Consider the following 13423-nt stretch of genomic DNA (forward strand, 5'->3'; position numbering starts at 1 on the left):
TGGCCGACCCCCTTTAGGTATCTGGATTCTTCTGTCTCTTACATTCCAGATGTGAAGAGGACAGACGAGACAGGACGACAGACTAATGAACAACAGTTTATTATCTGCTCTTAATAAAAACCCCAGTCCACTGAGGCCCACAGAGGAGGACGCCATGCTGGGTTCAGAAACAAACATGTGGCTGTGACTCCAGAGAGCGTTAACGGACGCTGGAAGCGAAAAGCAAGCACAACCTCGGTGCGCCTGCGTTCCTGCTGCTCAACCCGCCAACTCTCGCTTCAGTTATTGCATCAACAACCTTTATCAAAAAATCTGTTTACATCCAATTTAGTGGCAACTGACAGATACAAACATCGTGTAGTGTCGTGTGTGTTTGTAGACAACACCGCTCAGAACCCGACGTGAAGAACTAACTGCTGCTTCTCATCCCAGTGGTTCTCAACTTTGCTTCAGAGGAGCCTGAAACTGTAGATTTTATGTACAAGTACACAAATGAGTATGTTTACTTCCAATAGACGAGGCCGGATTAGCAGAGCAGGGGGCCCCCTGCTGACCAAACTGTGTATCAATCTGTTATTCGTCTGTGGTAACACCACACTGAACACACTGAGTAACAGGCACCGTGTACTGAAAGAACACCAACTGAAACATTCAAGGTTTGAAAGAACAGTTCAACACTCAGAGAAATCCTCCTCTTCTCTCTGTTCAGACTGATTCCACCGTCACATCTGCACAGCAAACATGAAGCTACGGCTAGCAGGCAGTTCGCTTAGCTTAGCATAAAAACTGGAAACGGGGTAACAGCTAGTCTTGAGCTAGCTCTGTCCAAAGTCAAAAAAATCGTGTAGTTCTCAGATGGACAGATTGGACAGAACTTCAGAGCTAAGCTAACCGACTGTCACTTCATGTTAACGTGCAGGCGTGAGAGGAATCAATCCATCATCTCTGAAACCGAAGAAAACCATTTCACTGAATGTGACGCTGTTCCTTTGAGGCCTCGGTCATCTCAGTGGATGAGCTTCATTAGTACGTAAAACTTTATTTAACAATAAAATTACCACAAACTTTGGGCCACATTGACAGCTGGGAGCTTCTCCAGCTCTGCTGAAGCTTTTTGTAAAGTTTGGTTTGTGTTAACGTGTTTTGTTGATGCAGACTTTCTGTGCAGATCTGTCGCGTCATCGCACATGAAGAGTTGAGAACCACTGCTGTCTGCCATCGAGCCAATCCCCCAACGACCGTTTGAAATGTTCGTTAAAAACCAACAAAAACAGACGTCTGTCCCGGACGAGGTACCAGATCAGTGTGGACACATCAAGAAAAGTCAGAAACCTGCAGGTCAAACCTGATTTCATGGTCTGAAGATGAATGAAAACAAGGCTTGAATCTAATCGATCAATACGCTGATCAATCTGAGCCGTTACAAGACCGAGATGATTCAAGTTTGGCCTTCAAAAATGCAATAAAATGATTACACATTTACCAATTAATATGTCCTGATTCTGTCTTGAGAGGGACAGATTTTAAAAAAGATTTTTGTTTTTTTTGTTTCGTCATTTTCATTTTTTCCCACTTCAAACTTATCAAAAGATAAAATAAGGAAATAGTTTTGCAACATGTACAATCTTTTTATTAACACATCATTCACGTGATAATTAAACAATGTATCGTGTTGTAATTGATTTCTGATTAGAGTTTCATTTTTTCTTGGCTGAGACATTTTCTTGTTGTGTCCAACTCAAGTTTAGTCAAAGCTCCCAAAACTCTCACAAGGTAAAACTACTGGTTTTAGAGCCTTAATGCAAAGGAACCGCGTCTACAACGCCGAGGAAACACGTGGACGTACCACAGGAAGTCCTGTGCACTCCAGCTCAACATTAGCAGATGGAAAAACTGGACAACAAAGTCTCCGATGTCTCCCTCACGGTTCTCTAATGATGTGACGTTCGCGGCTTTTCTCGAGCATTAAGGCGAATCAAGAAAGCAAACTCGTCTTTTCTACATTTCCTGAGCACATTTATGCACTTTAAAGGTAGCTTTGCATGTCGAGCTGACATCTTTTCAGAGTGTTTTGGGAGACTTTGTGGTTCTGGAGTCAAAGCCATGAAGCAGACATCTTTTAAAAACAGCTGTATGGAAACAGACCTGGGTCAAGACAGATCTTCATTTCACTTCCGTGCATTTAAAACTGCTACGAGCGTCCAAACACTGCAGGAAATGAGCTGGAAAGTAAATCAAAGTCATTGTTCCGACCTCTCTGATAAAGAAGAACCCAACGCTAAAGACGGAGATGTCTTTGCTGCCGTGAAGATGAAGATGAAGATGAAGATGACTGACCCAGGTCTGTACAGAACAATTCTCCTGAAATCCAACATCATCATGAACTGGTTCATGCTCGGGCCGTCAGTTATCGGACAGTACAGAGTCTGTTAGCTCGATACATCTCAGGACAGATGAACAGAAAACAGCATTTTCTTAACTTCGCAAAAGTGCAACTCTCTACATTTCCTGCCAATCAAATAAAAAAACAAACAAAAATAGAGTTTTTAAGTACTTAAATCATGCCAGGCCAGGATGGCGTTGGATCATTCAGTCATAATTCATCACCCGGTCCTTCATAACCTCACAAGTATGAATATTTCCAGAGAACTACGATGCTACACGCACACAGCGAGCTCACACCTCTGCTCTCTTCGTCTGTTGGAGCTGACATCACTTCCTGTAGCTTCAGCGGGCTGTTGACCACGTGCAGCGCCGCGGGGAAGGTTAGTGGCATCAGGTCGAGTTCGGTTTTTAAAACGGTCAAGCGGAGGATTAAATGAAAGCCGGCGAGCCGTCATTTCTGTGAGTTCATGAAGCTCGACCAACTAAAAACACACTGAACGAAGCAGAAACGACGTCGGACAGAACGCCGCTGTGGAAGATTTAAAATGTCCAAACTTCACAGTTATGTTTCCTTTCTATCGACGTGTTTACTGTCATTTCCATGAGACTGAATTTATCTTTAATAACTGAAAGAACTGTTTTGTTGTGATGTGAATTTTCCAAAGACAGAAAACGAAGCGGCGTCTCACACTTCAGTGTGTTCAGAGGCCGTCCGACATTTCAACATGACGTAATTCTACCTCATAAATCTTTGTTGTGATTAGGGGCAGACATCATTTCCCTTTTCACGTTTGTCACTGAATTATGACAGAAAACAGACAAAAAAAAAAGGAAATACCTGTAGAACTGTGTACTGTACGTGACTTCCAGGTACACTTTGCTGGAAATGCTGGTTCCGGTGTGTAAACACAACATTCAAACATGGCCGCTCCCGCCCCCGACCACAGACACCAGAACACACCTGGCTCAGTGTCGCACCTGCTGCATCACGTGCCGACATTCGGCAGCGACTTCAGAGCAGCGCACCTGAGCGCCTGCAGCTTAACGAGCGCCGAAGAATCGACGAGGCGTCCTGATCAACTCGCGTCCAGGTCTTTGTTTGTGCATGTGAACGAACAGCTGTGCTCACAGGTGGATTACTGGCTTTGATTAGCCGGCGAGTTTAGCCGTTAGCTCGCTAACAGGCATCGTCGCAGACAGTAATTACACGTCACGTTAACGTAATTAGAAAACCTCGTAATCCATCCAGTTAGCGGAGCTTCCTGAGCAGATGACAGCATCAGCCTGCTCGCTACCTTTTTATTTAAGTCCTGACCTCACCCGAGCGCTGTGATTGGCTGGGGGCGACACACCCACTGACCTGACCCCTTCCAGTGGGTCATAAGTGATGATTTCTGTCCTGCGTGTTTCACCTTTAATCTGGTTCGTTTAGGCATTTGAAATCTTCCTCACTCGTCTGCTGAGAAGCTTTAAGTGCGTTCAGTTCTCGTCTGTGTGAATTAGACTGCAGCATCTTTAAGTACCAGCGATTGATGAATGAAGGAAACCACAGAAAAATACGTGAAAAGGGTAAAAAGAAAGCAGCTGAAACTTGACCTACGATCCGTCTGCGTCCCAGACCCAGTTAGCTTTGGACTGGGAGTAAAAACTACCACAAGAAGCAGTCGAGTGCACGTGTTGACGTCTACCACCAGCTCGCTACGCTAATGTTAAAATGTGACACCAAGTGAAGAGAGCGTCTTCTACGCCGTTAACATAAGGAAACACTTTAAGATCGACCGAGAAAGAAAACTACGGAAGCTGAAAAGTGACAGATTTTAGGTGAAAGGCGAAGAACCACGAGCACTGAGACTGAAGACGGGCGGGAGACGAGAGGGACGTGAGTGAGCGGGCTGACTAGAGAACAGCATGAACGTCTATGGAAGAGTAGAAAAATACATGTTAGAAAGGTGTGACTGCGCCTGTCCGGTGCTGAAGGTACATTACAGGATATACTGACCCCCCCGCCCCCCGCCCCCCGCCCCCCACCCCCATAAAGCTATGTCAGTAAGTAAAAGAAGTGAAGTGGACGACCCTCGACAGCTAACAAAGTATCATCAAATACAGTTTAGGAAAGGGAAGATCGCTCAGTGAAAAACAAAGAACTGACTAGCTTCCCTCTGAAATATGACTTTTATACAGATTCATTTCAGCCACCTGGAAATTATTAGATTTGGACTTTTTCTGTTTGTCTGATAAACTGCGTTGTAGTTGTTGTTGTTGTTGTTTCCATCGTTGTTTTCAAGCAGTCTACCCCAGTGCTGGTGACAAATATACAACTAGTAGACAATCTTCATTATTTTAGTCAACAAAATAGCAACTCAAACTATTTGTTTCCTCTGAAGCGTGAAGAAGTTCCACCTTTGTGTAGGATCTTCCTCCATCGAGACTACGCAGCCACTTTGTTGTCCTTCTAGAAGAAAACGACAAACACAAACAAAACATTTTGAATTAGGAGACGACGGCGGATGCGATGAAGCACATGGTGAGTTCATGTGAGCGACAGAAGCGCGGCCGCTCGGCTTCACGGCGAGCTGTTAGAAAAACCTCATCGGGCCAACAGAGCCGTCACAACACGTCGTCCAGCTGCTGGAGACGCCGAGTCCTCTGAGACAAACCACATCGCTCAGTCTGGACGTCTGCTGAGACGACGTTCATCAGCTTTTACAAAAACTTCTGTTTGCCTACGAATGATGATTCGAAACTTTGTCCATTTATAGCTTCAGGACGGACAGAAGCCTTAACGAGACGCAGCAGGACAAGTTCTCATAAATAGCTGGATCTTGTGCGTCTCACCCATCCGTCCATCATTTGTTTAATGTGAACCTGAACAACTTATTGATCAAATATATCAAAACATACATTGATCCTAAAATAATCTTTATCTGCTGAAAGTTTGAGCTCCATGAATCGCGTCACGCGCTGACATCTTTCCAGCCACTGCAGCTGAAGTGCAGAGTTTTTGACCTGCATGACTTCATAACTTTAGTCGTATGTTTATCTATAATCCAAGTTTAGAGAATCGGTCTAGAGATTTTCACGCTGCACAGAAATGAATGTGAAATAGAAACATGTCAAACACTCTGAAGCACAGCAGCAGCACGACGTGTTGTTAAAGGTCGAAAGCTTTAAACTGAAGTTCTTGAAGATTGGACGTTAATAAACTTCAGATGTGAATTCATAAAAGAGCCTCCGGTCCAGTTATCACCTCCTGCTACAACATGAAAACAGCCTCAGATTCAGTCGAGTTAATGAACTTTTACCCTGTAAGCTGATAAGTCGGCAAACTCCCGGCCGGCCTGGTTTCCTCTGTATCCTCCCCTGAAGCCGCCGCCTCCCTGCGGCGGCCCGAAGGACCCTCGGCTGGCCGAACGACCCCGACCTCCACGGAAGCCCATGCCGCCGCGTCCGCGGTAACCTCCGCGTCCTCGGCCCTGACGAAGAGGGATGCCGAACGTCTCGGCGTTCATCCTCCTCTCCTCCGCCCAGGTCTGCCTCCGCTCCCTGCAGGAGGAGAAACCAGAGGAGGTGATGGAGAGCAGCTGCAGATACACGATCATCACATAGAGCTGCAGTGAGACTCAGGCGGAGTCCAAGTCCACCGAGTCAAGTGTCCTTCAGTACGCTGCGTCAGAGGACAGCTGACCTGCTCCTGTCCTCATATCCAAGAGACGCTGCAAGTTTGAGCTAAATCTCCCATTTTTGCCTTTGAATTCATTTTATTCGTGTTGGAGCTGCAGCGGACTGAATAACCACAGACCAACTCCAACCAGCTCTCTGTGTCCTAAAACCTCTGTGACGGACCAACACGGCCCAGACGCCGCCACTGACAGCAGCACCACTAATTAATCCCAAATACAAATGAGTCATGTGACCAGATGAAGGCTTACCTCGGGAAACCTGAGCCTCCTGACTTCTCATTTGCTTTCCTGAAAAAGAAACAGACAGCGGTCGTATCACTGTGAAGCAAACACCTTTCACTTGTTCCGACAGTGCAGACGGTGGAAGGACGTACACAGAAGTACACAGAGTACACAGAAGTACACAGTGATAGTGACACTTGGGACATGATAAAAGCCATCATTTATGATGTAAAGGTTCGTGTCATCGTGTCCCTCCTGTCTCTAGCTTCTACTGTAACAACACGTCCATGAAGACAAACTGGGACTCGGACCTGGTGTCGTCACAGGAGATGTTGTCGAAGAAAGACTTGGACTTGTCGTAGTAGCAGTTGGGGCCAAGCGGGTCGCACTCCTCATCGGCGTTCCCCTCGCTGTTCTGGGTTTCCACGCCAGAGTCGCCCTTGTCCTCCCCGTTCACCGCTTTCTCAGACTTCTCAGTCTTCTCATCTGAGACCAGAGAATGGACACGGTCGCATTATGACGAGTGTGACAGAAGAAGAAGCAAATGCACACGAATGTCTGCTGCAGCTGGTTTACATGTGAGGAAAAGCAGCTGGAGAAGAGAGAGAGAGAGAGAGAGAGAGAGAGAGAGAGAGAGAGAGAGAGAGAGAGAGACAGACAGACAGACAGACAGACAGACAGACAGACCTTCAGTCAGTCCAAACAGAAAATACCTTTCAGCTTCAGTTTGCTCTGAAACTCTCGGTCGATCTCCTCCTTGTTGAACTGAGCGTTGGCGCTCTCAAAATCAAAGTCTTTCTCGAACTTCATGGGTCCGTCTCTGCGAACGTTGAAGCGTCCTCTGCCGCGGTGTCCGCCCCCCCGTCCACGCCGGTTTGCAGGCGCACCAGCGGCCGCTGCAGAACAGAATCACAGAGAACATTAGTCGTTCTAACGACCAAAGGTTTTCAAGGGTAGAACACAAACACCAGTAAACAGATTACACGACAACACATGAGCAGTAAACCAAAGCACACATCCACGATGAGGAAGAGTTCAGTCTTTCAACATGAGTCAGCGAAGAGCCAAAAAACAGCAGCTTGGCCTCAGGTGTTAGAAATAAAAGTCACATCAAACATGGAGAAAATGCAGTAAATCATTCGGGGGGCATTCTCGGGTTTTCACCGAGCATGAAAACACGTCTGCAAACGAGGAGACGTGTCTCATCGCCTCGAGTCCATTGACATGAACAGCATGTCAACCTGCACACACGTTCACTCGCAAAGAAAAACACGTCAAGGAGGGATGGTCGGGGTCAAGCGGTTGTAGAGGATGAGTTTATGGGCTCCGCTGTCCGAAAGGAAAGCTTGAGGCATGCAGAGTCTGAATGGGCTGCTGAGGATGGTTCAGAGCAGAGGAGGGTTTAACCTGTGGAACGTTTACTGGGATCCCTGCCTTCGCCTCGCGCCTGCTCACACTCTGGTTTGGGGACTTTCGGGACGTCCGTGCCTGGAATAGCAGAGTCTTTTAGTCTTCCAAAACAACGTCAACAGCCATGAGAAAACAGCCCTGGTGGCGCTAGTGTCCTACCTTCAGACAAAGGCACAACGGTTTCAAAAGTGGGACCTCTGGAACAAAACGTTAACAAATCACAAAGAGCGGAAACGACTCTTAACGAGAAGACGATGGAGTCTTATTGAGCCTCGTTCTGGACCACACGCTGCCACATTCAGAGGACTTCAGTTACACTTTGGAGAGAAATCTAAATTCGAATTTGGGCAAAACAAAAATCTGTTTGGTCCTCAATAAATATATTTGTGTTGTCACCAAACGTACACAATGATAACCCCTTTGGCTCAGTTTCACTCAGATCTCTCAGTACCTGATGTGTACACTGGACACTAAAGAACCAATCAGAAACTACCTGCTCCAGTTTTATGATTGGTTGGGACTATGGCACGCTGGGTGAGCGTCCAAAGGTTTGTGACGCAGAGATAAGTGAGATTATCACAGTGCACGTGTGAACACATTCACTGAGCACAGAACAGCTTCGTTTGCTCAAATGAGATTATTTTTCTGTTTAAAAAGTCCACTCTGCGCTCAGGAGTGAGGCACAAATAAGACTCCACATATGACACAGCACAGATCAGAGCGGTGTGCTGATCTCTGGCCTGAGGTCTCACCTGAGTGGCTAAAGACAGAGTGGGTAAGCCCTGCAGTGGAAGCCCTATCTACAGCAGTGATGTGAGAGGCGGAGATGGTTCGGGGTGCAGACCAGCCCTGGCTGCTGCGGCCTCCCCTGACAGTCTCACCCCTCCTTGTGTCCACGCCGTCCTGGTGCTGGACCTTCTGGCCGCTCTGACCGGCAGCGGAGGGGGCCGTGCGACCGTGGGCGGGGCTCCTGCGTCCCAGGCCTGGGGCCGGAGCGGTGGTGGCAGCAGACGAGGCGGACGGGGCAGTTTGGATCACCTGCTCCAGGGTGGGGCTCTTCCGCAAAGGGTCCAGGCCGGGGCTGCTGCGGCCTGTGAGGAAACCAGGGCAGAGACCAGGGTTAGTGGTGCACCAGCTCAGAGACTGAAATACTCCAACTGGTCATCAGTCAGCACTGACTGGTCCACCAGCAGCAGCCAGGCTGCTCAAAGGGAAACTAATCAGCTGAGGTTGCGAAAATGAAATAAAACTAGTTGTTTGCCTGTAAACCTCAAAGAATAAGAAACAAAACCGATCGCCTGTTCAACCACGAGAAACACGGACAAGATGCTGAGCGTGGAATCAGCTGATCAGTCACGTGACTTAAATGTAGGGCTCATCTCCCGTTTGATACTAACACGATACTTAGGGTCGATTCGATAAGTGCTGCCAAGTCACAGACTTCTGGAGACTTCCGTCCATCATGACTCACGAAAACAAAGGACATCACATCAGTCTGTGAGTTTCACTGCAGCAGCGTAATTTCATTTAACGTGTAAACGTGGTGAACATCAAGCTCGTATCAGAAGAGTGAATAAATACGATGAATGAGCCCCTGAAAACTGCACGCAGCACAAACTTTAACGCGACTCTGAATTAACATCCTTCACATAATGCACAGAGTGGAGCCTGAAAATTGTCCTTTCAGAACCAAACTGTAAATAAACTGTAATACACTTACACAGACACACAGACAGCTGCAGAGTCGCAGACTGAGCAAAGACATACATGTGAGTTGAAGTGCATTTTGTTTTATGTTAGCATGTGAAGTGAAGTGGATCGTTTGATTTGTTAGGATATCACCACAGTCACCACGCTGCCAACAGCCCTTAAAAAACAAACCCTAATATAAATAAATCCTCCTTTATGGAGAGTATAATGTTCAGACTGTTGTTTGAGGATGTAGTTTGTGCTGCTGTTGAACTGCACTGTGTTTTACTGACTGGTGTTTCTAAGTTTGAGTATTTTTCTCCATCTAGCTCCTCTGCTGAGGCTGGTTCAGACCTTGGCTTCACTTCCAAACAGGCAAAAACATCTTCCAGAAACAGCTGTGAAAATTTCAACTTCAGCTGAGAAACAGTGTGCATCCAAAGTGTGAACTGAGGCACCTCATGCAAGTGATAAATGCACAGCTGCTGATGCTTTTACCATTAATCCACAAACCCCTCAGAGAAGGTTCCAGTCACACACACAGTGCTTATTAACCCTGGTAACCGCTCTGCATTGTGACCACATGTAGAGGAGGAAAATGAAGGCTTCGACCGTGTTAAGTCACACTGATGCCGCCAATCAATTCCTCCTCAGTTTCTCTGGCATGCTTTACGTGGTACAAGAGTCATGGAGAGACCCTGAACCCTTGGATATCATGCCCAACTGATCCCTGCTCCCACGGGGGGCGTTTTATAGTTAGACCCACAAAACAGGCTGAACAACAAGCTGTATCACAAAAATGATTTCATATGCTCAAGCCTCCATACGGACTCAGTGCTGCACTTACCAACACCAACTGGTCCAAACTGAGGGGAAACCAGGGGACTGGTGCTGAACTGGTTATAGGCAGGAACTGGAGCCCGGTTAAAGAGACCATAGGAACCAGCAGACTGGAACGGGGTCGGAGCAGCTGAAGCAGAAGATGAGGAGGTGGAGCTCATGGATGACTGCGGAGGAGAACAGAGAAGGTTAATTTTACATCGTGAACCACAAATCCTTCAAACAGCGACACTAAATACTCCACCAGGTGTTTGTGTGAAGGTGCACCTGGACGATGGCAGGGTCCTGAGGAAGAGAGCATGTTGGTTTGGGCGGTTCACACACAGTCAGGTCCTTGATGTCGCTGCCTCTGAAGATGATGTACTCGAAGGTGTCATCTCGAGGTGGGATGGGCCTGTCGGTGGGCCGGTCCTCCGTGCCAAAAGAACGTACTGACGAGGAGGAAACAGCTCGCAGTCAGCATCACAGGTCAGAGGGCGGCAAAATAGAACAACACTCACTTCATCAAGTCATCTTTTCAGACTTGAATGTGCACTCTTTGGTGCTCGTTTGACATCGCCGAGTTAAGGGTTCAGTGTGTGGGATGTATCGGCAGAAATATAACATTCATGTTTTCATTACTGTGTTATCACCTGAAAATGAGAATAACTGTGTTTTTGTTACCACACAAAGAGCAGTTCCCCTTCCACAGAGTCCGCCATGTTTTTACATCACAATTATGCCGACTGTACCATCAATAACACCATCAATAGATAAAAAATGTGTCAGCTACATCATGTGTCTGTGTAGCTTTCATATTTAGAAAAACTAAGCAAAAAAACAAGCTTGATTCTTAAAGCTAAAAGGTTCAGAATCCATGGCGGCCACGAGAAACGCAAAAGGCGATCTCTAGAGCCAGTGTTTGGATTGTTTGTGTTTGGCAGGATGTCAACCATCAACTCTTACATTCCTGCCAATCAATCCCTGTTCAATAACCAGAATAACTATCCCAAATGCAGATAATACATGACTGGAATGTCTCCCATTTGTCCAGGACACTGAAATCTTCCAGGAAACGAGTGCAGGAGATGAAGTCCAGCGGGCTCCTTTAATTAACCTGTTATTTACTGGTTAATGACTGTCAGGCTATCAAAAGCTAAACAAACTGACACTGACATCCTGAATTCTGGGCTACTGTAGAAACATGGAGGTGCCACATGATGTACTCCAGGAAAGATGACCAGTCCCTCTATATAATAAGCAGAATAAACACTGTAATTTCCCAAAACATAAAGTCACTTCTTTGGATGTACTGTTTAGTCTGAGCAACAGTCCAGAAAATAATAAGATATTCTGTTTACTGTCACATGAGGCGAAGAAAAACTAGAAATCCTCACAGCCGACGACGTGGAAGCAGAAAATGTTTGGCTCTTTGGCTTGAAAATGAGGATTATCAGGTTAGTTTAGGATAAATTTTCGAAGCATCATTTCAGCTCTAATGAATACATTAGAGATTGTGTACCAGAAGTACCTGACTGAAGTAGTGTGATATCAAAACAGAGCCATGGCCTTATTTATAATGATGTGTACGTCACTGTTAACTTTATTGAACCTGGCTTCTCATTAGCGGGATTAAGGCCGAGGAGACATAAGTTTCACTGAAGACTTGGTCGTCATAATCTGTTGTTAGTGAACCAGGTGAGGTGAGTGCGCACGCAGTGACGTCAGGTGTTCAGCCTGCCACAGATTCTGAGCTGCTTCGTTAGTAAATGAACCTTCGTTAGCAAAAGAAACTTAGCGGCTGACAGTGAACGTTATATCAACATTATATGTTAGCTTTGCATTTATATGTCACTGCATGGGCGCTACAGGCATTGCTTACATACAACTAGCCAACTTGCTAACGTTAGCTGAGAAGTTGGAAAGCTGACTCATGTCGCAAACATAGATGGACATTAATTGCAGCTTCATAGCTTTAGATGTCATTAAAACCTCGTCAGATCATGTCGTAATACATTTCGTTTCTGCAATGAAGTTTTCTTCGTCTGATCCAAGTAATGTTGCTGTTAGCTTTCTTGAGGGATGTTTTAGCATCCTAGCGTAACGTTACTGCTTGGTAATGGCAACGTTACGGCATACTAGCATAAACCTGAGCTTATAGTAGCAAGCTAACGCTAGCTATCTGGCTGATGTTATTACTTTATTCATGTTGCAGCTGTGGGTTAAACCTGCAGACCAGACTGTTTCACCTCGGTCTGGTAGCAAATCATCTTTTAACTGTTGTTCGGGAAATATGAGCACAGCCTGCACACTTCCACGCAGACGATAACAGACGCTAATGCTAGCTGAATTAGCCGACTAGCCGCGTTACCTTTCGCAAGTGCGACAGTCGAGTTCTCGGTGTCAATAGTGTAGAGGATTCCTTCGTAGCGAATCTCGGCCTTCGAAATGAGGCTGATTTTGCTGCCGAGGTATGGCGTCCCGCCACTCATGGTGTCTTCTAGAACTCGGCAGTCCGAACAGGGAACAGAATGGACGGCTCCTCCGAACCGTGGGGTTGGCAGTATTGATTCTACACCAAATTTCTCCGGTTTGTGCTTTTCCACCAACTCGTTCGTCTCACTGCTACAACATGGCTACCTCATCCTCCATCGAATGGCTCTGAGCGCGGGGGCTAACGGGAAATCGTAATATCGCGCGTTTACGCTCGGCCGTGAAATATAGATCTTTGCAGCATAGAAGAGCAACCAGCGCGTGTGCTGTATCAATAGTGTGGTGGTGTTGGAGGCTCTGTCTTCAACAGTCGAGTAGAAGTACTCAGATCCTTCTCTTCAGTTAAAGTACAACAATCATCAAAATGCTCTGTTACAAGTCCTGCACTGAAATGTTACTCAAGCAAAAGAATCACTGTCAACATAAATCCTAACACCCTGTAAACATATCGTTTATTGCCTCATCATTCTTTGAATATATTGTTTATTTTATATTTTTGCACTACTTAACTTATTGCTCAGTCTTTTTTTTTGTCCTTGCTGAGCTATATGACTTGTCTTTCCCTGTGCAAGTAAGTTGAGTGCAGGGTTTAAACCGGAGTGAAGTTCCTTGTATGTGCACACATACTTTAAAGCCAATCCTGATTCTGACGTATGAAAGAATAATCACCAAAGTGCACTGAAAGTATTAAAAGCATTCAACGCAGAAGATTGTGACTGATATAG

At 46.1% G+C, this 13423-nt stretch overlaps 1 protein-coding gene across 5 annotated transcripts; it reads right to left on the minus strand.

Moving 5' to 3' along the window:
* Nucleotides 1–83: 83 nt before the first annotated feature.
* On the minus strand, nt 84–12874 carry lsm14aa (LSM14A mRNA processing body assembly factor a). 5 transcript variants are annotated; one of them, XM_076732673.1, is made up of 10 exons: nt 12577–12859; nt 10494–10657; nt 10234–10393; nt 8579–8788; nt 7695–7775; nt 7001–7183; nt 6599–6773; nt 6315–6353; nt 5688–5928; nt 84–4837 (listed from the first exon to the last, which is right to left on the minus strand). In XM_076732673.1, exons 1-10 carry the CDS (start codon nt 12695–12697, stop codon nt 4814–4816), a joined length of 1398 nt encoding a protein of 465 aa, XP_076588788.1. In that variant the 5' UTR covers nt 12698–12859; the 3' UTR covers nt 84–4813. The 5 variants fall into 5 exon arrangements, with proteins under 5 accessions (XP_076588788.1, XP_076588786.1, XP_076588785.1 ...); XM_076732671.1 differs by having other exon boundaries at nt 84–4834; nt 8450–8788; XM_076732670.1 differs by having other exon boundaries at nt 8450–8788.
* Between the last annotated feature and the right edge of the window lie 549 nt (nt 12875–13423).

Source organism: Chaetodon auriga, chromosome 6 (assembly GCF_051107435.1).
Source record: "Chaetodon auriga isolate fChaAug3 chromosome 6, fChaAug3.hap1, whole genome shotgun sequence".
In the NCBI taxonomy this organism is placed as follows: domain Eukaryota; kingdom Metazoa; phylum Chordata; class Actinopteri; order Chaetodontiformes; family Chaetodontidae; genus Chaetodon; species Chaetodon auriga.